At 50.8% G+C, this 22,745-nt stretch overlaps 2 protein-coding genes and 1 pseudogene across 2 annotated transcripts; 2 read left to right on the forward strand and 1 right to left on the reverse strand.

Moving 5' to 3' along the window:
* The first annotated feature begins 1,983 nt into the window (after positions 1-1,983).
* CHAC1 (ChaC glutathione specific gamma-glutamylcyclotransferase 1) lies at positions 1,984-7,059 on the forward strand. Its single transcript, XM_053595888.1, has 4 exons — positions 1,984-4,178; positions 4,392-4,739; positions 5,126-5,161; positions 5,949-7,059. Exons 1-4 carry the CDS (start codon positions 4,131-4,133, stop codon positions 6,348-6,350), a joined length of 834 nt encoding a protein of 277 aa, XP_053451863.1. The 5' UTR covers positions 1,984-4,130; the 3' UTR covers positions 6,351-7,059.
* Positions 7,060-14,617: 7,558 nt separating this feature from the next.
* LOC128588997 (uncharacterized) lies at positions 14,618-18,054 on the forward strand. Its single transcript, XM_053595862.1, is given in 3 exon segments — positions 14,618-15,007; positions 15,092-16,331; positions 16,333-18,054. Coding segments are annotated over 2 exon segments (2,655 nt in total). The 5' UTR covers positions 14,618-15,007; positions 15,092-15,381; the 3' UTR covers positions 18,038-18,054.
* A 3,504-nt stretch (positions 18,055-21,558) lies between these two features.
* LOC128589538 (uncharacterized) lies at positions 21,559-21,638 on the reverse strand (annotated as a pseudogene).
* Between the last annotated feature and the right edge of the window lie 1,107 nt (positions 21,639-22,745).

Consider the following 22,745-nt stretch of genomic DNA (forward strand, 5'->3'; position numbering starts at 1 on the left):
TACATCTGAGCATATTTATGTGTCCTTCCAGATTTTTTTCTGTGCAAATAAACACATCCTGACTTTTTACATTCACAAAGTTATACCAGTTTACTTTATAACCTGTTTTTTACTTAATTATATATCATAGATATGTTTCCATGTCAATAAATATAGCCATACATAATTTTTTTTTTTTTTTTGCAGCTTTTGGCTGGGGCTGGGCTTGAACCCACCACCCCTGGTATATGGGGCTAGTGCCCTACTCCTTGAGCCACAGGCGCTGCCCACCATACATAATTTTTTAAGTATGGGGTCTTGCTCTTACTCAGGTTGGTCTCAAACTCCTGAACTCAAGTGATCTACCCATCTTGGCCTGCCAGAGTGTTAGGATTACAGGTGGGGGGTGGTGCCTGTGGCTCAAGGAGTAGGGCGCCCGTCCCATGTGCCAGAGGTGGCGGGTTCAAAACTAGCCCCGGCCAAAAACCAAAAAAAAAAAAAAAAGGATTACAGGTGGGTACTACCACGCCCAGCCGCCTTCTTTTTTTTTTTTTTTTTTTTGGTAGAGACAGAGTCTCACTTTATGGCCCTCGGTAGAGTGCCATGGCATCACACAGCTCACAGCAACCTCCAACTCTTGGGCTTAAGCGATTCTCTTGCCTCAGCCTCCTGAGTAGCTGGGACTACAGGCACCCACCACAATGCCCAGCTATTTTTTGGTTGCAGTTCAGCCAGGGCCGGGCTTGAACCCGCCACCCTCAGTATATGGGGCCGGTGCCCTACCGACTGAGCCACAGGTGCTGCCCCACGCCCAGCCTTCTTTAAAAAAATTTTTTTTTATTTTATTCACAGAATTGTTTTTAATGGCTACAGAATTGTTTTTATTGCTGGATATTTGTTTCTTTTGTGTGTGTGAATGTATTTTTCCATCACGTGAATTGACCATAATTTACTTAAACATTTATCTATTTTTGGATATTTGATTAGTTTTTCTTCTTTTTGTTTTTGCTATGATAAATAACAATGCATTGAAAATCCTCAGGCATGTGGCTTTTCCCATATTTTGAATAATTTCCTGGAGTGGAAGTATTGGGTCAAAGGCAGGGACATTTTATGATTCTTTTTTTTTTTTTTTTTTTTTTCTTTTTTTTTTTGTTTTTTTTTTTTTTATTCATTTTTTTTTTATGATTCTTGATTTATATCACCAAGATACTTTCTCAAAGGCTGTTTGTGGCAATTCAGATACCTCCAGCAAAATGTTGGTATTAGTTTCCACTCCAAACCCTACTACTACTCAATGGTGGTGAATGGAGAAGAGGCTATTCTAAGAAGCTAGCAGCAAAGGGGGTGCACATATGAACTAAAGCGGACAGCAGAGAGAAGAGGGGAGAGTGAACATGGGGAATGGAAAGAAAAAGAAACAACCATTTTGCCTGTACTTTTTTCCCCCCCAATTGGAAAATTCATGCTTCTTGTAAAAATCCAAACTTTTTCATTAATGTTTAAATGTCATGCTGGGCTGAGTGTAGTGGCTAACAGCTGTAATCCTGGCACTTTGGGAGGCCAAGATGGATAGATTGCCTGAGCTCAGGAGTTCGAGATCAGCCTGAGCAAAAAGAGTGAGACTCTGTCTCTAAAAATACCTGGGCATTGTGGAAGGCGCCTGTAGTCCTAGCTACTCAGGAGGCTGAGGCGAGAGGATCGCTTGAGCCCAAGAGTTTGAGGTTGCTGTGAGCGATGTCAGCACTCTATCCAGGGTGACAAAGTGAGACTCTGCCTCAAAATAAATAAATAAATTTCATGTTGAAAGTCCTCCTCTGGTAGCAGCCTTGGCTAACAGTTTTTTTTTTTTTTTTTTTTTTTGTTTGTTTGTTTGTAGAGACAGAGTCTCACTTTATCTCCCTCGGTAGAGTGCCATGGCATCACACAGCTCACAGCAACCTCCAACTCCTGGGCTTAGGCGATTCTCTTGCCTCGGCCTCCCAAGTAGCTGGGACTACAGGCACCCACCACAATGACCGGCTATTTTTTTGTTGCAGTTTGGCCGGGGCTGGGTTTGAACCTGCCACCCTCAGTATATGGGGCCAGCACCCTATCCACTGAGCCACAGGCGCCGCCCAGTTTGTTTGTTTTATTGAGACAGAGCCTCAAGCTGTTGCCCTGGGTAGAGTGCCCTGGCATCATAGGTCACAGCAACCTCCAACCTCCAACTTGGGCTCAAGCGATCCTCTTTTTTTTGAGACAGAGTCTCACTTTATCACCCTCAGTAGAGTGCTGTGGCGTCACAGTTCACAGCAACCTCCAGCTCTTGGGCTTAGGCGATTCTCTTGCCTCAGCCTCCGGAGCAGCTGGGACCACAGGCGCCTGCCACAACAACAGGCTGTTTTTTGTTGCAGTTTGGCCAGGGGCGGGTTTGAAACCTCCACCCTTGGTATATGGGGCCAGGGCCCTACTCACTGAGCCACAGGTGCCACCCTCAAGCCATCCTCTTGCCTCAGTTTCCTCTCTCTTCCCCTCCCTTCCCTTTTCTTTCTTTCTTTCTTCTTTTTTTTTTTTTTTAGACTGAGTCTCACTTGGTAACCCTTGGTACCAAGTTCACAGCAACCTCCAGCTCTTGGGCTTAGGCGATTCTCTTGCCTCAGCCTCCGGAGTAGCTGGGACCACCAGCGCCTGCCACAACACACGGCTGTGGCATCTTAGCTGACAGGAACCTCAAACTTTTGGGTTTAAGTGATTCTCTTGCCTCAGCCTCCCAAGTAGCTGGGACTACAGGTGCCCACCACAACGCCCAGCTGTTTTTAGAGACAGGATCTTACTCTTGCTCAGGTTGGTCTTAAACCTGTGAGTTCAGGCAATCCACCCACCTCAGCCTCCCAAGTGCTGGGATTACAGGCATGAGCCTTTCTGCTGGGCTAATTTTTCTATTTTTAGTAGAGACGGGGTCTCGCTTTTGCTCAGGCTGGTCTCAAATTTGTGAGCTCAAGCAATCCACCTGCCTCAGCCTTCCAGAGTGCTGGGATTACAGGCATAAGCCACTATGCCCGGCCTCGGCTAACAGTTTAGATATATTCTTCCAGATAATTTAATACACAGATACTAATCTGTGTAACTTTTTCTGAAATAGCTTCATACTATTCACACCTTTGTGCAACATTCCCACTGTGAAATCTAGGACACTCTTGAATGAGTATGTGAAGTGTGCAGATAATTTTGAGTTTAAATATCTAATGAGAACCAAATGAGAAACCATATTGCCCATTTCCTCTACCAGCCCTCTTTCAGAGCCAGTTCCAGGATTGGAAGGCCCTGAGCTGCCTCTGTATCTCTTTTCCAGTGAGGGACATCTCCAGGGGACGGTCTCTTTTCGCTCCTTGGTGGGTCAGTGCCAGGCGGCCTTTGGACCCTCTCTGCGAGGTCACAAACCAAGGGAGAAGGCCAGTAGCTGCTCACAGCCCTCTGGGGGCCTCAGCTGGGCTCTCCTAGCTCAACGCGCTGGAACGGAACCTTGGTGCCCCAGGGTTAACTACTGCTGCTCAATCTCACCACCCAGAAGAACTAAACCCATCGCCTTGGGGTTTAAACCCCTCTGCGCAGGTGCTAACACCACTGCCTAAGCGACGGCCTGAGCCTGCCACTCCCAACACACCGACAAGCTCTTCCCCAGCCTACCGGAGCTAAGGGGGTCCCACACCTGGTCCAGGGAGTAGCCCTCACGTGAGGCCTGCAAGCTTTGGGCTCCCAGGTTGACTCAGTCCCACAGCCTCTGCAGAACCCCTTGCCGCCCCCGTGACTCAGTTTCTCTATTTGCTCACGCGGGCCAACAGCAATGAGACACCTGACAGGAATGAGGACAGTGCCTCCGATAGCTTTCCCGCAGTGCGTGGCTCTAAGGCGGGGCCCCGGAGACGAGAGTTTACGCCGCCCAGAGCACTCCTGGACGTGACCTGAACGGGCCTTGAGACTGAGTTCACGCTGTGTGTACCTCTAGGTACACGAGCAGGACCGCTGGGAAGACACCACCTGGGACCCGTCCGCCGCGTCTCCTTCGGGGTCCAAGCCATGGAGGGGCTGCCGGGAGACGCTCGAAGTCCGCGTCGGTGCCGGACCAGTGCCCACTCGCCGCCTGACGCAATTCGAGGCGCCCTTGCTGCATGCCGGCGCTGGGGAAACCTCCCCTGCAGTTGCATCACTCCTGTCAGGTTTGCTACGGAGGGGGAGCCGAACCAATCAAAGGGCACGCTGGGATCGGGGCAGACTGCTCAGCCACCCACTCAGAGGGCGGCGCGATAAAGCGATGAGCAAAATCCAAAGTTGATTGGCCAAAATGGGATTTGCCCCGCCCCAATCACCGCAGCTTCTAGCTGCGGTGGGCGGGGTCTACCTTGCATGGGGTTTAAAGAGCGCCTCTGTAGCTGGGCGCTCAGCTGGAGCGACCAAGAGGTGCCAGGCCGGGTGTGAGTGTCCATCGGTCCTTCCGTGCCCACGCCGGAGACCGGCCCCGGAGGCCGCCTGGGTCCATTCCTGAGCCCGGCACCATGAAGCAGGAATCCGTAGCCTCGAACACCTCGCCCACATCACCGTCCCCTCCGACCTCCGCTCCGCTACCCCGGGACAACAGCGATTCTCTGTGGATTTTCGGGTACGGCTCCCTGGTGTGGAGGCCCGACTTCGCTTACAGCGACAGCCGAGTGGGCTTCGTGCGCGGTTACAGCCGCCGTTTCTGGCAGGGAGACACCTTCCATCGGGGCAGCGACAAGATGGTGAGCATCCGAGGGGAATAAGGGAAATGGTGACAGTACAGTGGGTGCCAGTATCCTGGAATGTTCGGGGCTCTCAGGACTGATGGAGGGGAACGTGTAAACCCGTTTCTGGGATTTGTAGCTTAAATGTGGTGTCCAGTGGGTCACTGTGATGGCTGGAATCCCTGAACCGTACATTCCTGTGTTGGTTACCAATTTGGGCCACAGGCCTATATTTATCTTACTATTTCTCCTGCATCTATACATCCTTCTCCCACATCCCCCTGCATGAGTGGTACTCTGAGCATGTAGAGTGGGGCTGTCTGAGGCCTGGGCCAATGGGGTTTCCTTGCACTGGTGGCAGAGCTGATTTCTAACTTGTCTTTTTCAAAATCTTTCTTTTCTAGCCTGGCCGTGTAGTGACTCTCCTTGAAGATCATAAGGTACGTGTCCAAGTCAAGAGGGGACCCGGAGGCAAAACGTGGAAGGGTGTAGTCAAAGCTCAGAGACCCTTGTCTGGGAGCTAGATCTGATGCCAGAACAGAAGCTGGTCTAGCTTAGTGCTTCTCACAAGAATCACCTGTGGATCTTGTTAAAGTGCAAATTTTAACTCAGGATTAGAGTGGGGCCTGAAATGCAGCATACTTAACAAGGAGCTTACAGGTGATGCCACTGGTTCCTGGACCACATTTTGAATAGGAATCCTGTCATTCCCTGGGGCTAGACCACCTCATCAACCCTTAAGAAAGGGGGAAGCTGAGTGAGGTGGCTCATGCCTGTAATCCTAGTACTCTGGGAGGCTGAGGCGGACAGATTCGGACAGATTGCCTGAGCTCAGGAGTTCAAGACTAACCTGAGCAAGAGCAAGACCCTGTCTCTAAAAAATAGCTGGGCATTCTGGAGGGCACGTATAGTCCCAGGGACTTGGGAGGTTGAGGTAAGAGAATCACTTGAGCCCAAGAGTTAGAGGTTGCTGTGAGCTATGACTTCATGGCACTGTATTGAGGGTGACCAAGTAAGACTCTGTTCCACCCCCCTTCCAAAAAAAAAAAAGAAAAAAGAGGAATAAGGGCTTGATGTATTGCTGCCAGATGGCTCCTCAGCTGGCCACTCATTTCCTTTATAGAGCACAACCCTGGGGCTGGAGGTGCGGGTAACACTTTAAGATGGGTAGGAGACTAGGAAGTAGCTATTTTCACTGACCCCAGATGTCCCTGTTTCCTCTCCTAGGGCTGCACTTGGGGAGTGGCATACCAAGTGCAAGGTGAGCAGGTGAGCGAGGCTCTGAAGTACCTGAATGTGCGGGAGGCAGTTCTCGGCGGCTACGATACCAAGGAAGTCACTTTCTATCCCCAAGATAGTCCTGACCAGCCCCTCAAGGCATTGGCCTATGTGGCCACCCCACAGAACCCTGGCTATCTGGGCCCCGCACCTGAGGAGGCCATTGCTACGCAAATCCTGGCCTGCCGAGGCTTCTCTGGCCACAATCTTGAGTACTTGCTGCGTCTGGCAGACTTCATGCAGCTCTGTGGGCCTCAGGCACAAGATGAGCACCTGGAAGCCATTGTGGATGCCGTGGGCACCATGCTGCCCTGCTTCTGCCCCACAGAACAGGCTTTGGCACTGGTCTGAGGGGCTAGGCCCCTGCAGGGACTGCCCATGTGGACATTGGGGCCAGATACCCACTCCAGTGCCCAAGACTGACTTAAACATTTAGCCCACTAAGAGGACATGGTGGGTGGCTGGAGCTTCTCTAAGCCTCTGCCTGTCTGCCAGCCTCCAGCTCTCTTTTTTGACACTGACTTACTACTTGAAACTTTATTTATTGCACCATGTTGGTGTGGTGGGCAGGGTGAGGGCCTGCCCTAGACACAGGGGCCCTGCTGAGCAGTGGCCTCACCCTAGGCACCTGGAGCCTGACCAGATTCTCCCCTATGCTGCTAACCTCACCTCCACCTCTCCGGGGAGTCTCCAAAAGCCTTGATCCTTTGCCCTCCCAGACCAACCATTACATAGCCCCGGAAATAACACCTGCCACCACATGCTGGATGAGGGGCAACAGAGAGTGAGAAGGGGCCCTACCAGGAGGAAGACCCCCATCAGCCCTGCTCCTCTGCCAAGTCCCTAAGGCAGAGGTGTATCTGATGCTTGGACCAAACTGCTTACCCATTTGTTTTGCTTCCCTGTCCCTCTGTCTGCTGGTCTGTCAGGGCCACTCCTGTCTGTCTATTCCTGGAAAGCTCATCACTACAGACCCTAGTACCTTCCCAGTCTGTCCCATACTATTATCCATAAACCAGTCTATCTGCTGTGCTGAATGTGGTTCTTTCTTTAGATGAGTTGAGGTGAGCAAGGTGATGAAACCCTATAAGGCTCCTGAGGCGAAAGGGCTCCCTTTTCCTCTCCTGCCTTCTCTCCCAGGAGGGGGTAACTGAGCAGGTAGGACTACCAGTTATCAGTCCCGTGGGTACATGCCTGCTGAGTTACACAGAATTTATCTCATGCAGCACTACTAGATATCCCTGTGTGTAGTGTCCCTGCCACCAACTTGGGACCCTGTGTCTCACCCTGCCTAGTGCCCCTGAAGAGGCTCAGACCAGCTTTTCTCCAGCTTCAGGGTCAGCTGCTGCCTCTTCCTGACAGCTGTGGCAGATCCTGTGCTTCCTGATAAAGGAGGGTTTTGGGTTAGGGTAGGATGATAACTTCTGAGGCAAGGCTGACACCAGGGACCTGTGGCCCAGAGGACATGGTGTCCCTTTTGCCTTCAGGGTCCATGCGTCATTTGCCTCCTGACTCTGGTGTTGGCTGTGCCTTCTCTATTACTCTGACCTGCCAGGACTCCTGCTCATGCTAGAATGAGTTACCAGGGTGCCCTACACTGCTGCTTGTTCACGCCTGCCTGTCCCTGGATGCTCCTATCCTGGCCCTTGGGGGCAGACCTCAGCTTCAGGGGCTTAGCCTGGCCTTGGACTAACAAGGGAGTGGCTATTTAGTGTCACTAGACTGCTGGAGCTGCAGAATGGGGGCAGGAACAAGATGACAGGTTTTAGCAGCAGAAGAACTTGAGTCCAATCCAGCCCCTTCCCTTACTAGCTGAGTGACCATGAGAAAATTATTCAGCCTTCTGAGAGTCAGTTTACTCTCTGTGAGGGGACAATAGCCATGGAATGACACAGGGGGCAAGCCAGGCTGTGTGGTATGTGTTGCTGTTGCTTGTGACTGGTGCGTCTTGTGGCAGGTGCCCTGCTTATGGTCAGGATGTCCCTGGCAGGGTCAGCTCTGACCAAGTTGGGCAGCAATTTTGCCTGGGGAAGGTGCCCGTGACTGGGTTGTCTGCCCATATCTTACTGGCCTCATATCTTGGCCATTGATGGAAAAAGCATGGAGTCCAGCCAGATTCTTCTAGGAGCCTGGTCAGGGCAACACAACAGGAGGCGATGGGGGAGCCCTGGGCAGCTGCCTCCTATATCAAGGCAGAGCCAGATAGCCAGGACAGACCCTTGCTCTATAAAGGCAGTACCCTTGCACACCTGGGGATCTTCAAGCCATTCATTCAGCAAGTATATACTAAGTTCCACTATGTGCCAGGCATCATTCTATGCTCTGGAGACACTATAGTAAGAAATTTTCCTTTTTAAGGACCTTTGGAGTCTAGAAACTGAGGGTAACTAGTATAAAATGGGAGAATAGGGCCTAGAGTACCTAGAATAGCCTCCTACCTGAGTAGGGCAGTCAGGGAAGGCTTTCTGGAGGAGGGAGCCTGAGAAGGAGCTACTGGGAAACAGTAGGAAAGTCAGGAACACCATGTGCCTGAGGGGGAGGCAAGCTGGCACAGAGCAGCATGGGCCAGAGCACACAGGCTGGACAGGTGGCAGGACTCCATCACTAGGTCAGCCTAGTGAGCCATGCTGTGTGGGTAGCATTCTTCCTGGGTCATTGGGGTCCTCCAGTGAATTTTGAGCAGGGCAAAGATCTGCATAAGAGGGAACACTGGCTGCTCTGTCAGACTAGAGGAGGAAGGCCAAAGAGAGACCGGGGAGAGGTGAAGGAGGCCAGTGGGAGTGGACTGGGAAAGGGCTAGAGAGCAGGTTAGGGGGCAGGGCAACAGGATTTGGCTGCTGGTTGGATGCGCAGAGTGAGGGCAGGGTAGAAACCAAAGGACCAGTGTTCCTAGAGCAGTGGGGACCACTGAGTGGGCAATGACATCCATATAGATGTTCTGAACAGTGTATATGTTGATACGGTTCTCAGGAAAGAAGTCTTGGCTAGAAAACAGATTTGGGAAACAAACACATGGAGAAGTGCTTGAACCCTTGGGAGGATAGAGAAGAGGGCTGGACCACGGCCTGAGATCCCTAGGCCTGATGGTCTAAGCAAAGCCATAAGAGGTCAGAAGGAACCACTGGAGAGAGACCTAGGAGAAGGTGGTGGCCAGAGAAACAGGGTGGAAGGTGTTTCTAGGAAGTGTGTAATGTCATGCTGCTGAAATGTAAAGGGGAACAGAGGAGTGTCTATTGAATAAAACCCCAGGGGGTCCTTGGTGGCCTCAGTGAGAGCAATTTCAGGAACTGTGGTGCTAAGCCACAGGGCAGGGCTAAGGAGACAGTGAAAAAAATCAGTCGGCTCTCAGGAAATGTGGCTGCAAAGAAGGGAGAGAGACAGAGGGGTCTCAGGACCTCTTTACAAATGAAAACTTGGAGAAGAGGGCTCCCGAGCTTTTGTTTATATAGAATATGGCTACTGACATTTGCTATATTAAAAATTGAAATTGAGAAGTTTAAAACATTCATTAGTTAGGGCAGGCACTGTGGCTCATTTGGCACTCTGGGAGGCCAAGGCGAGTGGATCCTTTGAGCTCTGAAGTTCAAGACTAGCCTGAGCAAGGACAAGACCCTCTACTAAAAATAGAAAAGGTGGGGGTGGTGCCTGTAGCTCAGCGGGTAGGGTGTTGGCCACATACACCCAGGCTGGCAGTTCGAACCCTGCCTGGGCCAGTTAAAACAACAATGACAACTGCAAAAACAACAATAAAAATCACTGGGTGTTGTGTGGGCACCTATAGTCCCAGCTACTTGGGAGGCTGAGGCAAGAGAATTACTTAAGGCTTGGTGCCTGTAGCTCAGTGGCTAGGACGCCGGCCACATATACCTGGGCTGGTGAGTTCAAACCCAGACTGGGCCTGCTAAAACAACAGTGACAATTACAACAAAAAAAAGCTGGGTGGGCAGCTCCTGTAGCTCAAGTTGGCAAGGACGCTGGCCACATACACCTAGGGTGGCAGGTTCGAACCTGGTCTGGGTCTGCTAAGCAACAATGACAACTACAACCAAAAAATAGCCGGGCGTTGTTGCGAGAGCCTGTAGTCCCAGCTACTTGGGAGGCTGAGGCAAGAGAATTGCTTAAGCCCAAGAGTTGGAGGTTGCTGTGAGCTGTGATGCTATAGCACTCTACTGAGGGTGACATAGTTAGATTCTGTCTCAATAAAAAAAAAAAAAATTGGGTGGCGCCAGTGGCTCAGTGGGTAGGGCGCCAGCCCTTTATACTGAGGGTGGTGGGTTTGAACTTGGCCCTGCCCAAACTGCAACAAAAAATAGTTGGGCAGGTGCCTGTAGTCCCAGCTACTTGGGAGGCTGAGGCAAGAGAATTGCCTAAGCCCAAGAGTTGGAGGTTGCTGTGAGCTGTGACCCCACAGCACTCTACTGAGGGCAGCAAAGTGAGACTCTGAAAAGAAAAAAAAAGTAAATAAAAAAAATCAACCAATCAAAAAACAACAACAGGGTGGTGCCTGTGGCTCAAAGGAGTAGAGCACCAGCCCCATATACTGGAGGTGGTGGGTTCAAACCTGGCCCCAGCCAAAAAGTGCAAAAGAAAAAAAAAAAAACAACAACAGACCATGCGTGGTGGCTCACACCTGTAGTCCCCACACTGTGGGAGGCCGGGTGGATTTCCTGAGCTCAGAGGTTTGAGACCAGTATGAGCAGGAGTGAGCCAGAGTGAAAGTCCATCTCTACCAAAAAAAAAAAAAAAAAAAAAGCCGGGCGTTGTGGTGGGCACCTGTAATCCCAGCTACTTGGGAGGTAAAGGGCAAGAGACTAGCTAAAGGAAGAATGGGAAAATAAGAAAATTAAAAAAAAAAACAAAAACTTCAAACTAAGAAGAAGAGTGAAAGCCAGCTGAAATTGAAAACAAAAATTAAAAAAAAAGAAACAGCAACAACAACAAAAATCAATCAATCAGGAGGTGCCTATGGCTCAGTGAGTAGGGCGCTGGCCCCGTATACCAGGGGTGGTGGGTTCAAAACCGGCCCCAGCCGAACTGCAACAAAAAAATAGCTGGGCGTTGTGGCGGGTGCCTGTAGTCCCAGCTACTCCGGAGGCTGAGGCAAGAGAATCACTTAAGCCCAGGAGTTGGAGGTTGGTGTGAACTATGTGACACCATGGCACTATACCAGGGCAATAAAGTGAGACTCTGTTGGTACAAAAAAAAAAAAAAAAATCAATTGGCTTGGTGCCTGTGGCTCAAGAGGCTAAGGCAGCAGCCATAAACACCTGAGCTGGCGGGTTCGAATCCAGCCCTGGCCCACCACACAACAATGATGGCTGCAACCAAAAAATAGCCGTTGTGGCAGGTGCCTGTAGTCCCAGTTACTTGGGAGGTGGAGGCAGGAGAATCGCTTGAGCCCAGGAGTTGGAGATTGCTGTGAGCTGTGATACAACAGCACTCTACACGGCACTCTACCCAGGGTGACAGCTTGGGGCTCTGTCTCAAAAAAAAGAAAAAAAAGATCGATTGATCAATCAATCAATCAATAAAACCATTACAAGTTAATTTATTTCTAAAGAAAATAGTCTGAGCATGATGGCTCATGCCTGTAATTCTAGCACTCAGGGAGGCTGAGGCAGGTGGATTGCTTGAGCTTAGGAGTTTGAGACCAGGCTGAGCAAGAGTGAGACCCCATCTCTACTAAAAACAAAAAAACTGTGGCAAGAGGATCGCTTGAACCCAAGAGTTGGGGTTTGCTGTGAGCTATGATGCCATGGTGCTCTACCCAGGGTGACACCTTGAGACTCTGTATCAAAAAAAAAAAAAAAAGAAAGAAAGAAAAAGAAAATAGTATGTTTTTTTCAAAACAAATTTAGCAAAAAGAATGGCATTGTTTTATTTATTTATTTTGTAAATAATAAATAGAGTGCTATGGTGTCACAGCTCACAGCAACCTCCAACTCCTGGGCTTAAGCGATTCTCTTACCTCAGACTCCCAAGGAGCTGGGACTACAGGCGCCCGCCACAACGCCCGGCTATTTTTATTTTTTATCTAGTGGTAAGATAGGACTTTTATTAGAAGTTAGAAAGGAATACAGAAAAGCACCAGAGCTTCTGGAAGGGGGAAAGAACTGAAGAACTCTCCCAGGAGTCTGTACATGGACTCTTTTATCTAGGGATTTTAAGAGGATTACACATGGCTGGCAGTTGGTCCTTTACAGTCTTTGTCCCTGAGAAGGGATTAGGGTGTGTGCTCTTACCCAAGGTGGAACCACCCAAACAAACCATCACAGGCTGCTTTGTTCATGATCTTATTGGAGCCCAGAGGGTGTATCCCAAAAAGGCAGTCTGCTTGTGCCTGGAAATGGGGGTCTGACTTCTGAGAACAACTGGCTATTTTTTTTTTTGTAGAGACAGAGTCTCACTTTATGGCCCTCGGTAGAGTGCCGTGGCATCACACAGCTCACAGCAACCTCTAATTCTTGGGCTTATGCGATTCTCTTGCCTCAGCCTCCTGAGTAGTTGGGACTACAGGTGCCCGCCACAACGCCCGGCTAGTGTTTGGTTGCAGTTTGGCCGGGGCCCGGTTTGAACCCGCCACCCTCAGTATATGGGGCTGGCGCCTTACCGACTGAGCCACAGGCACCGCCCCACACCTGGCTATTTTTTAAAGACAAGGTCTCACTCTTTCTCAGGCTGGTCTTGAACTGTGAGCTTAGGCAATCCACCCACCTCAGCCTCCCAAGTGCTGGGATTACAGGTGTGAGCCACTGAGCTCAGCCTCGTGGGAGCCTTTTGTGATGTTCTAGGAAAATGCTGGTGAGGCTTGCAGGGAAGCCAGGGAGAGGAGAGGTGATGGAAATATCTGTTGGCAGCCAACTGGAGATGCCAGGGAGGACACTGGGGAGCCCAGGATTTTGCTGAGGGGGCTGTTCTGTTCAGCAGGGATCCTCTTTCCCCAGGGTTGGATCTGAGGAGGGATGGAATGGGATGTTCCAGGGTGTGAGTGCAACTTCATTCCCAAGGCCAGGAGGTTAGGGGAGGCAGTTGTTACAGGGAGAGTGTAAAAGAGTGCCAAAATGGTCCCCATGCTGCCCCCTCAGACTCTCATGACACACACCCCCTTGCCTCCTGCTATCTCTGTTCACTCAGACCTTTGCTCCTGTTGCTTTCCCCCTTTGTGCCCACCCTCTCTTGCTGTCAGCACTCAGCTTCATGCTGCCACTCTCCTTTCGGGTAGTGCCATCCTCCTTGCCACCCTGCTGCCTCTGCCCGCCTCTGCTTGGTGCTGAACATGTTGTATTGACTATCTACTTACAGGTCCGTCCCACTGAACAGAACACCACTGAGGAGCACAGTGCTGGGCCCCAGACAGGGGCCAATGATCCTTCTGAATGCAGTGTCACACATCACCTTGGAAGGAAAGACCCAATAAAAACCTCAATCATATTCCAAGGTGAGTGCCAAGTTGCTTCCCCAGGGAAATAGTCAATCTGAATATTCATGTGCAAAGCCCAGGAATGTGGGCCTGGGAACCACAGGGGCAAGGGCAGACCAACCATGCATGGGCAGCCCCAGTGTGTGCCTGACTTGGGGCAGCACTGATCCAAGCCAGTACCTGCCATCCTGGTTGGGTCCCTTTCTCTTCCCCCTGATCTGTTTCTGTGAGGTCAGGGCCCTGAGTGCACACCCGGGCAGGGGCTACCCCTTGCTAGTTTTCCCCATCTGGTGCTAAGCTATAAGAATGTTTGTACCTCTCTCATAGGGTGGTATACCCACCCCCACTGTCTCTCTTCCTATCCTCTCAGGGAAAGAAGCTTGGCTTCCCTGGACACAGTCTACTGATGTTCGTGACCAGGTGAGAAAGGGGGCTCAGATAAGTAATGTGCTACCACCACCACCACCACCACCACAATCAAAGCCTCCAGCAGCCAGGCTGGGTGTGGTGGCTCATGCCTGTAATCCTAGCACTCTGGGAGGCCAAGGCAGGTGGATTGCCTGAGCTTATAGGTTCAAGACCAGCCTGAGCAAGTGCAAGACTTTGTCTCTGAAATAGCCAGGTGGTATGGCGGGTGCCTGTAGTCCCAGCTACTCGGGAGGCTGAGACAAGAGAATCACTTGAACCCAAGAATTGGAGGTTGCTGTAAACTATGATGCCACAGCACTCAAGTCTCAAAAAAGTGAGACCCTGTATGAAACAAAACAAAACAAAACAAACAAATCCTCCAGCCAGGTACAGCCCCTCATGGGACAAGTCATGTCCTGTGCCGTGGCAAAAGACAGGGAGGGGCTCTATCTGGGAGGCATAGTGAGTCCAGGGGTAGTGAAAACTGGTAACAAGCTGCTCACATGGGGTGCCTGAGTCATCCATCCACAATAGCAGGCCCTTACCCATGGAAGCTTCCAGAAGACGGGAGACCCAGCTCCAGCTTACAGGTCACTTGTAGACTGAAAAGTATGATACATGCTGAACAGATAGAAGTGAAGGAAAGTACTACCAAATCCAAAAGGGGGGGGGACCAGATACGTAGCAGCACCCCTCGCCCCCTACCATAAGAATGTGACCTTTTGTAACAGTCCTAGGAAATAGCCCCGAGCTGAAGCACATAACCGGTAACTGGTTCTGAGGGAAAAAAGCTAAGCAAATGTTTAACTGCTGATCTTGTCTTAAGACAGATGAGTAATGAACCAGAGTTCTTCTTATCTGGAAAAGCCCCTATGTCTGCTACCCCTCCCTAAAGCCCCTGCTATGTCTGCTGCCCCTCCCTACTTTGTGGTTTTTGCCTTTATAAGCTTGTAAAACCTGCTGTTCAGGGCTTGACTCCTCGGCTCCTAAAAGAGTTGCGAGTCAAGCCCCAGCATGCTGGAATAAAATCCTCTTGCTGTTTGCATCAAGCGCCATCTCTTGTGGTTGATTGGGGTCGTCATCGCTCAGGGCAGAGTGGGGGGTCCTGCCCCAAGTCTTTCATTTGGGGGCTCTCCCGGGATTTGACGACCACCCCTCACCTGCAGAGTCGACCTTGGAGGTAAGAAAGGGGTACCCCGAAAACTGTCTGGTCTGTGTCTTCAGTCCTTTGTTTGACTTTGTGTGCACGCTTTCGATTTCGCAGCCGTTCGGCACCTCGTGAGAGTGGCCGGACAGTGGTCGGTAGACGTGCCCAGAGGACCACAGGCTGAAATCCTGGGGGACGCCCCAGGAACTGAGGAGAACCAGGGATGCCTGGTTGTCTCCTGCTGTAAGGGCGCTGATCGAGTCCAGTTGTTCGATCAAAAATTACGGGAAACGTGCCCGTCTGATTCTGTTGTAGGCTTGTGAGGGACCAAGTGTGGTAGGTGGGTCCTTGTATCTGTAATATTTCTGTTATTCCTGTTATTTGTGTTTCTGACATATCTACTGACGATGGGACAGACTGTGACAACCCCTCTGAGTTTGACTCTAGATCATTGGACTGAAGTGAAGAGAAGAGGTCGTGACCTGTCAGTAGAGGTTAAAAAAGGCCCATGGCAGACTTTCTGCTCCTCGGAGTGGCCCACTTTTAACGTCGGCTGGCCCTCAGGAGGAACCTTTGACTTATCTCTTATTTTTGCTATCAAAGAGATTGTTTTTCAGAGAGGACCGGGAGCCCATCCGGATCAACAACCTTATATCATAGTCTGGCAGGACCTGGTGCAGAATCCGCCCCCCTGGGTTCGGCCGTGGACTGCCACATCCAGGCCCCCGTCTAATCCTCGGGTGCTCGCTGTCCAATCTTCTGGTTCCAGAAAAGGGGGTGACAGCTCGGACCCCCCTAAGAAGATCTACCCGGAAATTCAGACTGATCATCTTCTCCTCGACCCTCTGCTCCCTCCTCCCCCATACCCTCCCGCCTTGGCTCCTGTCGGGGGGCAGGGAGGACCCGCATCGCCGGATCTGGCGATTGCCCCCTCTGCACCCCCGGGGGAACCTTCACTGGGGCCCACACAAGGTACCAGGAGTCACCGCTGGGGAGGAATGTCTCCCGACACTACTGTTGCCCTGCCCCTGAGGGCATACGGCCCCCCGCCGGTGGCAACAGATGAGGGACCACCTCCTCTCCAGCCCCTCCAGTACTGGCCATTTTCTTCCGCAGACCTGTATAACTGGAAAACTAATCACCCCCCTTTTTCAGAAGACCCCCAACACCTGACTGGGCTGGTAGAGTCCCTGATGTTCTCTCATCAGCCCACATGGGATGACTGCCAGCAGCTCATACAGACTCTCTTCACTACTGAAGAGAGGGAGAGGATTTTACTAGAAGCTAGGAAGAATGTACTCGGGGCGGATGGGCATCCTACCCAGCTCCCCAACATCATCGAGGCTGCCTTTCCCCTCCAGACCTGACTGGGACTTCAACATGGCAGAAGGTAGGGAGCGACTGACAGTCTATTGCCAGGCTCTAGTGGCTGGCCTCCGTGGGGCGGCAAGACGCCCCACTAATTTGGCTAAGGTAAGAGAAGTAATACAGGGGGCCACGGAACCCCCCTCAGTGTTTCTTGAGCGCCTAATGGAAGCTTTTAGGCGCTACACCCCATTTGACCCTGCCTCTGAAGGACAGAGGGCTTCCGTGGCTATGACTTTCATAGGGCAGTCAGCTGTAGACATTAAAAGAAAGCTGCAGAGGATTGAAGGATTGCAGGACTATACCTTGCAGGATTTAGTTAAGGAAGCTGAGAAAGTATACCATAAAAGAGAAACTGAGGAAGAAAAAGAGCAGAGAAAGGAGAAAGAGAGAGAGGAAAGGGAAAATAAGAGAGACCGAAGACAGGAGAAAAACTTAACACGGATTTTGGCCGCGTGTTAAGTAGTAGGGGAGAAGAGCCAAGAACAGACCCAAGGTAGAACTAAGAAGTCAGGTAGCCTGGGCAACCGCGTCTCATTAGATAAGGATCAATGTGCCTACTGTAAGGAGAAGGGGCACTGGGCCAGGGAATGTCCTAAAAAAAGGAAGAAAGTACTGGCCTTAGAGAAAGAAGAAGATTAGCGGGGACAGGGCTCGGAACCCCTCCCCGAGCCTAGGGTAATACTTAAGGTGGAGGGGAAGCCAGTTGAGTTCCTAGTAGACACTGGAGCTCAACACTCAGTCCTACTCGAACCATCAGGACCCGTCTCCAAGAAAAAATCCTGGGTTGTAGGGGCCACAGGGCATCAGCAGTACTCATGGACTACCCGAAGATCAGTAGATCTGGGAGTGGGACGGGTAACCCACTCATTCTTAATTATCCCTGAGTGCCCTGCGCCCCTCCTTGGGAGAGATTTACTCACCAAAATGGAAGCCCAGATCACTTTCACTCCTGATGGCCCAGAGGTAACCCAGAATAAGAGAGTAACAGCCCTGACCACGCATTTGGAGGATGAACATAGACTCTTTGAAAAGCAACGGGAGAAAGGGACTAGTCTCATACATGACTGGCTAGAAAAATATCCCGGGGCATGGGCCGAAACTACCGGAATGGGACTGGCCGCAGAAAGGCCGCCTATAGTCATAGAACTCAAAGCTACTTCCTCTCCTGTGGCAGTGCACCAGTATCCCATGACTAGGGAAGCTCGGGAAGGAATTAAGCCTCACATTCAGCGTCTCCTACAGCTGGGCATACTAGTAAAGTGCCAGTCACCATGGAACACCCCCTTATTACCCATCAAGAAACCCGGCACAGGAGACTATCGCCCTGTGCAGGACTTGAGAGAAGTAAACAAGCAGGCACAAGACATCCACCCCACCGTGCCTAACCCTTATAACCTGTTAAGCTCTCTCCCTCCGGACCATATCTGGTACACTGTCCTGGATTTGAAGGATGCCTTCTTCTGCCTCCGACTACACTCCTCTAGCCAGAACATCTTCACATTTGAATGGAGAGACCCGGACTCTGGAATGACGGGGCAATTGACATGGACCCGACTTCCACAGGGGTTCAAGAACTCCCCAACCATCTTTTATGAAGCCCTCCACCAAGACCTAGCTCACTTTCGCGCCAGCCACCCTCAGGTAACGCTCCCACAATATGTAGATGACTTACTACTAGCTGGAACGACAAAGTAAGAGTGCCATCGGGGCACAGAACTGTTGCTGGAAGAGCTAGCCCACTTAGGATATCGAGCCTCCGCCAAGAAAGCCCAGATCTGCCAGAAAGAGGTAACGTACCTGGGTTACACCTTAAGAGGAGGGCAGAGATGGTTAACGGAAGCCAGGAAGCATACTGTAACTCAGATTCCAGTTCCCCGCTCGCCCCACCAGGTGTGAGATTCTTAGGAACTGCGGAGTTCTGCCGCTTATGGATACCGGGGTTTGCTACTCTGGCAGCCCCCCCTACCCTTTGACCAAGGAAAGCACTCCCTTCGAGTGGGGTGCCAGCCAACAGCGGGCCTTTGACAACATTAAAAAGGCATTATTATCAGCCCCGGCCCTGGCTCTACCAGATGTAACAAAGCCCTTTGTCCTATACGTAGATGAGAAGAGAGGAGTGGCCCGAGGGGTGCTGACGCAGCCTTTAGGGCCATGGAAAAGACCGGTAGCATACCTCTCCAAGAAATTAGACCCCGTCGCTGGTGGTTGGCCAGCCTGTCTGAGGTCTGTGGCGGCAGTGGCGGTACTGGTAAAAGATGCAGACAAATTGACTATGAGGCAGAAGTTGACAGTCATTGCCCCCCATGCCTTAGAAAGCATCATCAGACAGCCCCCTGATCGGTGGCTGTCCAATGCCCGCATGACACACTACCAGAGTCTCCTATTAAATGGAGACAGAGTCCAGTTTGGCCCGCCTGTCATCCTCAACCCGGCTACCCTACTACCTGATACCTCTGTCCGGGAGGATGTATTACATACATGCCAAGAAGTACTGGCTGAGGAGACTGGAACTCGGAGGGACCTCTGTGATCAGCCCCTGCCGGATGCCCAGCTGACCTGGTTCACTGATGGGAGCAGCTCCATAATAGAAGGTAAAAGGGTGGCCGGGGCGGCGGTGGTGGACGATAAGCAGACCATCTGGGCAAGTAGTCTGCCTGAAGGGACGTCGGCCCAGAAGGCCGAGCTGGTCGCCTTGACCCAGGCCTTACGTTTGGCAGAAGGAAAAAAAGTTAACATATATACCGACTTTTGCTACAGCCCATGTCCATGGGGCCATTTACAGACAGTGAGGACTGTTGACTTCAGCAGGAAAAGAAATTAAACACAGGGAAGAAATCCTAAGTCTACTGGAGGCTGTTCACCTCCCTAAGAGAGTGACCATAATCCACTGCCCTGGACATCAGAAAGGGGGGTCCAGAGTTGCCGAGGGAAACCAAAGAGCCGACCAAGAAGCTAAGCTAGCGGCTCAAGGGCTCAACATCCTACCGCTATATGAAAACACTTTAAGGCCTAGCCTTAAAGAATAGCACCCCCCCTTATCAAAAACTTTAAATATTCGGAGCGGGATCTCGAGAGGATGGACAGATTAGGCCTCCACCTAGAATCCCCAGAGGGGATCCGAGAAACCCCGGAAGGGAAAAACATCCTCCCTGAGGAGCAGGCAATCACGTTTCTCAGGCAACTTCATCAATTAACCCATCTGGGCCCCAAGCATCTGAAAACCATTGTTCAGTCCTCTCCATACTACATTATAGAATTAAGTAAACTCGTTGATGCAGCTGTAAAAGAGTGCAGACCTTGCCAATTAGTAAACACCCAGCCTAGCACACTACCTCAGGGAAAATGACTCCGAGGGGATCACCCTGGAAGCTACTGGGAAACAGATTTTACTGAGATTAAGCCGGCTAAGTACGGATACAAGTACTTGCTAGTGTTCATAGACACTTTCTCAGGATGGGTCGAAGCTTTTCCTACAAAGAGGGAGACTGCTCAAGTTGTGGCCAAAATAATATTAGAAGAGATTTTTCCAAGATTTGGGCTACCCAAAGTAATCGGATCCGACAACGGTCCCGCTTTCGTTGCCCAGGTTAGTCAGGGTTTGGCCAAAATCCTAGAGCTTGAATGGAAATTACATTGTGCTTATTGGCCCCAGAGCTCAGGGCAGGTAGAGAGGATGAATAGAACCCTAAAAGAGGCCATGACTAAATTATCCTTAGAGACTGGCATTATTGACTGGACAGTCCTCCTTCCCTTTGCCCTGTTACGTGTGCGCAACACCCCTAGTACTCTCAAGCTGACCCCCTTTGAAATCCTATATGGAGCTCACCCCCCACTCATTGCCATGCAGCACCTCCCTTCCCCAGAATCTTACTCCTCTCAATCTCTATACACCAGATTAAAAGCCCTTGAAACTGTGCAAAAGGAAGTGTGGAGCCAGCTGGTCGAAGCCTACAAGCCCGGAGATCTGCAAATACCTCACTAGTTCCAGGTTAGAGATTCGGTGTACATCCGGCGCCACTGGACAGCCAACCTTGAACCACGGTGGAAAGGACCATACCTAGTACTGCTCAAAAGATGGAGGGTTATGCGCTGCACTGAGAGAAGAATGCTGCTTCTTTATAGATCACTCTGGCATGGTAAAAGACTCCATGTCTAAACTCAGGGAGAGACTGGAAAAAAGGCAACGAGACCGGGAGGCCCATCAAGGGTGGTTTGAAAGTTGGTACAACCAGTCCCCGTGGTTCACCACTCTCGTTTCCAATTTAATAGATCCCCTTATCATACTGCTTCTAATTCTTACCTTTGGGCCCTGCATTTTCAACCGTATAGTCACCTTTGTCCGGGAGAGAGTAAGTGCTGTACAAGTGTTAATGCTCAGACAGCATTACCAGTCTCTCCGCCGGGACGATAGCCATGAGAATGAATACATAGAGCCAGAAGTTCCATGATTAGAACTTCCCAAAAAACAAATGGGGGAATGAAGGAAAGTACTACCAAATCCAAAAAGGGAGGGGGACCAGATATGTAGCAGCACCCCTCGCCCCCTACCATAAGAATGTGACCTTTTGTAACTGTCCTAGGAAATAGCCCCGAGCTGAAGCACATAACCGGTAACTGGTTCCGAGGGAAAAAAGCTGAGCAAATGTTTAACTGCTGATCTTGTCTTAAGACAGATGAGTAATGAACCAGAGTTCTTCTTATCTGGAAAAGCCCCTATGTCTGCTACCCCTCCCTAAAGCCCCTGCTATGTCTGCTGCCCCTCCCTACTTTGTGGTTTTTGCCTTTATAAGCTTGTAAAACCTGCTGTTCAGGGCTTGACTCCTCGGCTCCTAAAAGAGTTGCGAGTCAAGCCCCAGCATGCTGGAATAAAATCCTCTTGCTGTTTGCATCAAGCGCCGTCTCTTGCGGTTGATTGGGGTCGTCATCGCTCAGGGCAGAGTGGGGGGTCCTGCCCCAAGTCTTTCAGAAGCTGATGTCACAGAAACATGCAACAGCCCTGCCATGTGCTGGTTGCCTTCTTACCTTAGGTTTTGTACCCTCCTCAATTCCCTTATCTTGAAAATCTCTTCCTTACAAGCTCCAGCCTGGCTAATTTGTCACTTAGCTTCTGGGAAGCCTTCCCTGAACCTCCCTTATCCCATGCCACCAAGGTTTGCACGGCCATGTGTGTGTGACACCTGTGTTTTTTCTTTTTCTTTCCTTTTTTTTTGTTTTCATGTCAGACAGGTAATGTGCTGACATATCTCACGCATGCGCATGAAAACCCAATCATCACGCTTATGAACTACAAAAGGATTTTTTTTTTCTTTTGAGACAAAGTCACTATGTCACCCTCGGGTGAGTGCTGTGGTGTCACAGCTCACAGCAACTTCCAACTCTTGGGCTTAAGCAATTCTCTTGCCTCAGCCTCCCATTTAGCTGGGATTACAGGCGCCTGCCACAGCCCCAGCTATTTTTTGTTGCAGGTGTCATTGTTGTTTAGCTGGCCTGGGCTGGGTTCGGACCCGCCAGCCTCCGTATATGTGGCTGGCACCATAATCACTGTGCTACAGGTGTCGAGCCTTTTGTTTCATTTTATTTATTTATTTTTTTGAGACAGAATCTCACTTTGTCACCCTTTGTAGAGTGCTGTAGTATCATAGCTCACAGCAAACTCAAACTCTTGGGCTTAAGCGATTCTCTTGTCTCAGTTTCCTGAGTAGCTGGAAGTTACATGTGCCTGCCATTATGCCTGGCTAGTTTTTTAGAGATGGGGTCTCACACTTGCTCAGGCTGGTCTCAAACCTGTGAGCTCAGGCCCGCCTCTGCCTCCCTGAGGGCTAGGATTACTGGTATGAGCCACCTCGCCCAGCCTGCCTGTGCTTTTTGGCCAGGGCTGGGTTTGAACCTGCCACCTCCAGCATATGGGACCAGCCCCCTACCCCTTGGAGCCACAGGCACCGCCCTATGCTTTTTCTCTTGCAGCATTGATTGCACCATGACCTTGTCGATTCCTCCCCTTTCTTGACCTTTCCAGTCCACTGTAAGCCCTCCAGGGCAGGGATCAAGTGTGTTGGAATGTATCTAAGCAGAGCTTACACATGGTAGGTGCTCACTCATGGGGTGAATGAATTGTTGAATGGAAAGCTCATTTACCCAGCAAGAGGCAGGCACTTGCCAGATGGGGGGAGGGTGGCAGCTGGGAGAGATGCTCTGGGCTGTTACCCCAGAAGAGGGGCTGGCCAGCAGAGGGATAGGTCAGGTGGGGATGCAGGGGAGGGGAGAAGGCAGATCTACCACGACCACCCCACATGTGACTGCTGTTCTGAGGCAAAGAGAGTACTGGACTGGGATCCAGAGGTTCCAGTCCCTGTTTTAAGCTGTGTGTTTTAGGCAAGGCACTTTTGCTCTCTGTACCTATTTC

The sequence above is a fragment of the Nycticebus coucang genome, chromosome 6, assembly GCF_027406575.1.
Source record: "Nycticebus coucang isolate mNycCou1 chromosome 6, mNycCou1.pri, whole genome shotgun sequence".
NCBI lineage: Eukaryota > Metazoa > Chordata > Mammalia > Primates > Lorisidae > Nycticebus > Nycticebus coucang.

What these genes read in the sequence shown, in the direction of transcription:
- CHAC1 (XM_053595888.1), top strand. Translation starts at nt 4,131, where the DNA reads ATGCCGGCGCTGGGGAAACCTCCCCTGCAGTTGCATCACTCCTGTCAG. An exon ending in AGTTGCATCACTCCTGTCAG is followed by an intron (nt 4,179 to 4,391) that starts GTTTGCTACGGA and finishes GCGCCTCTGTAG; the next exon opens with CTGGGCGCTCAGCTGGAGCG. An exon ending in ATCGGGGCAGCGACAAGATG is followed by an intron (nt 4,740 to 5,125) that starts GTGAGCATCCGA and finishes TTTCTTTTCTAG; the next exon opens with CCTGGCCGTGTAGTGACTCT.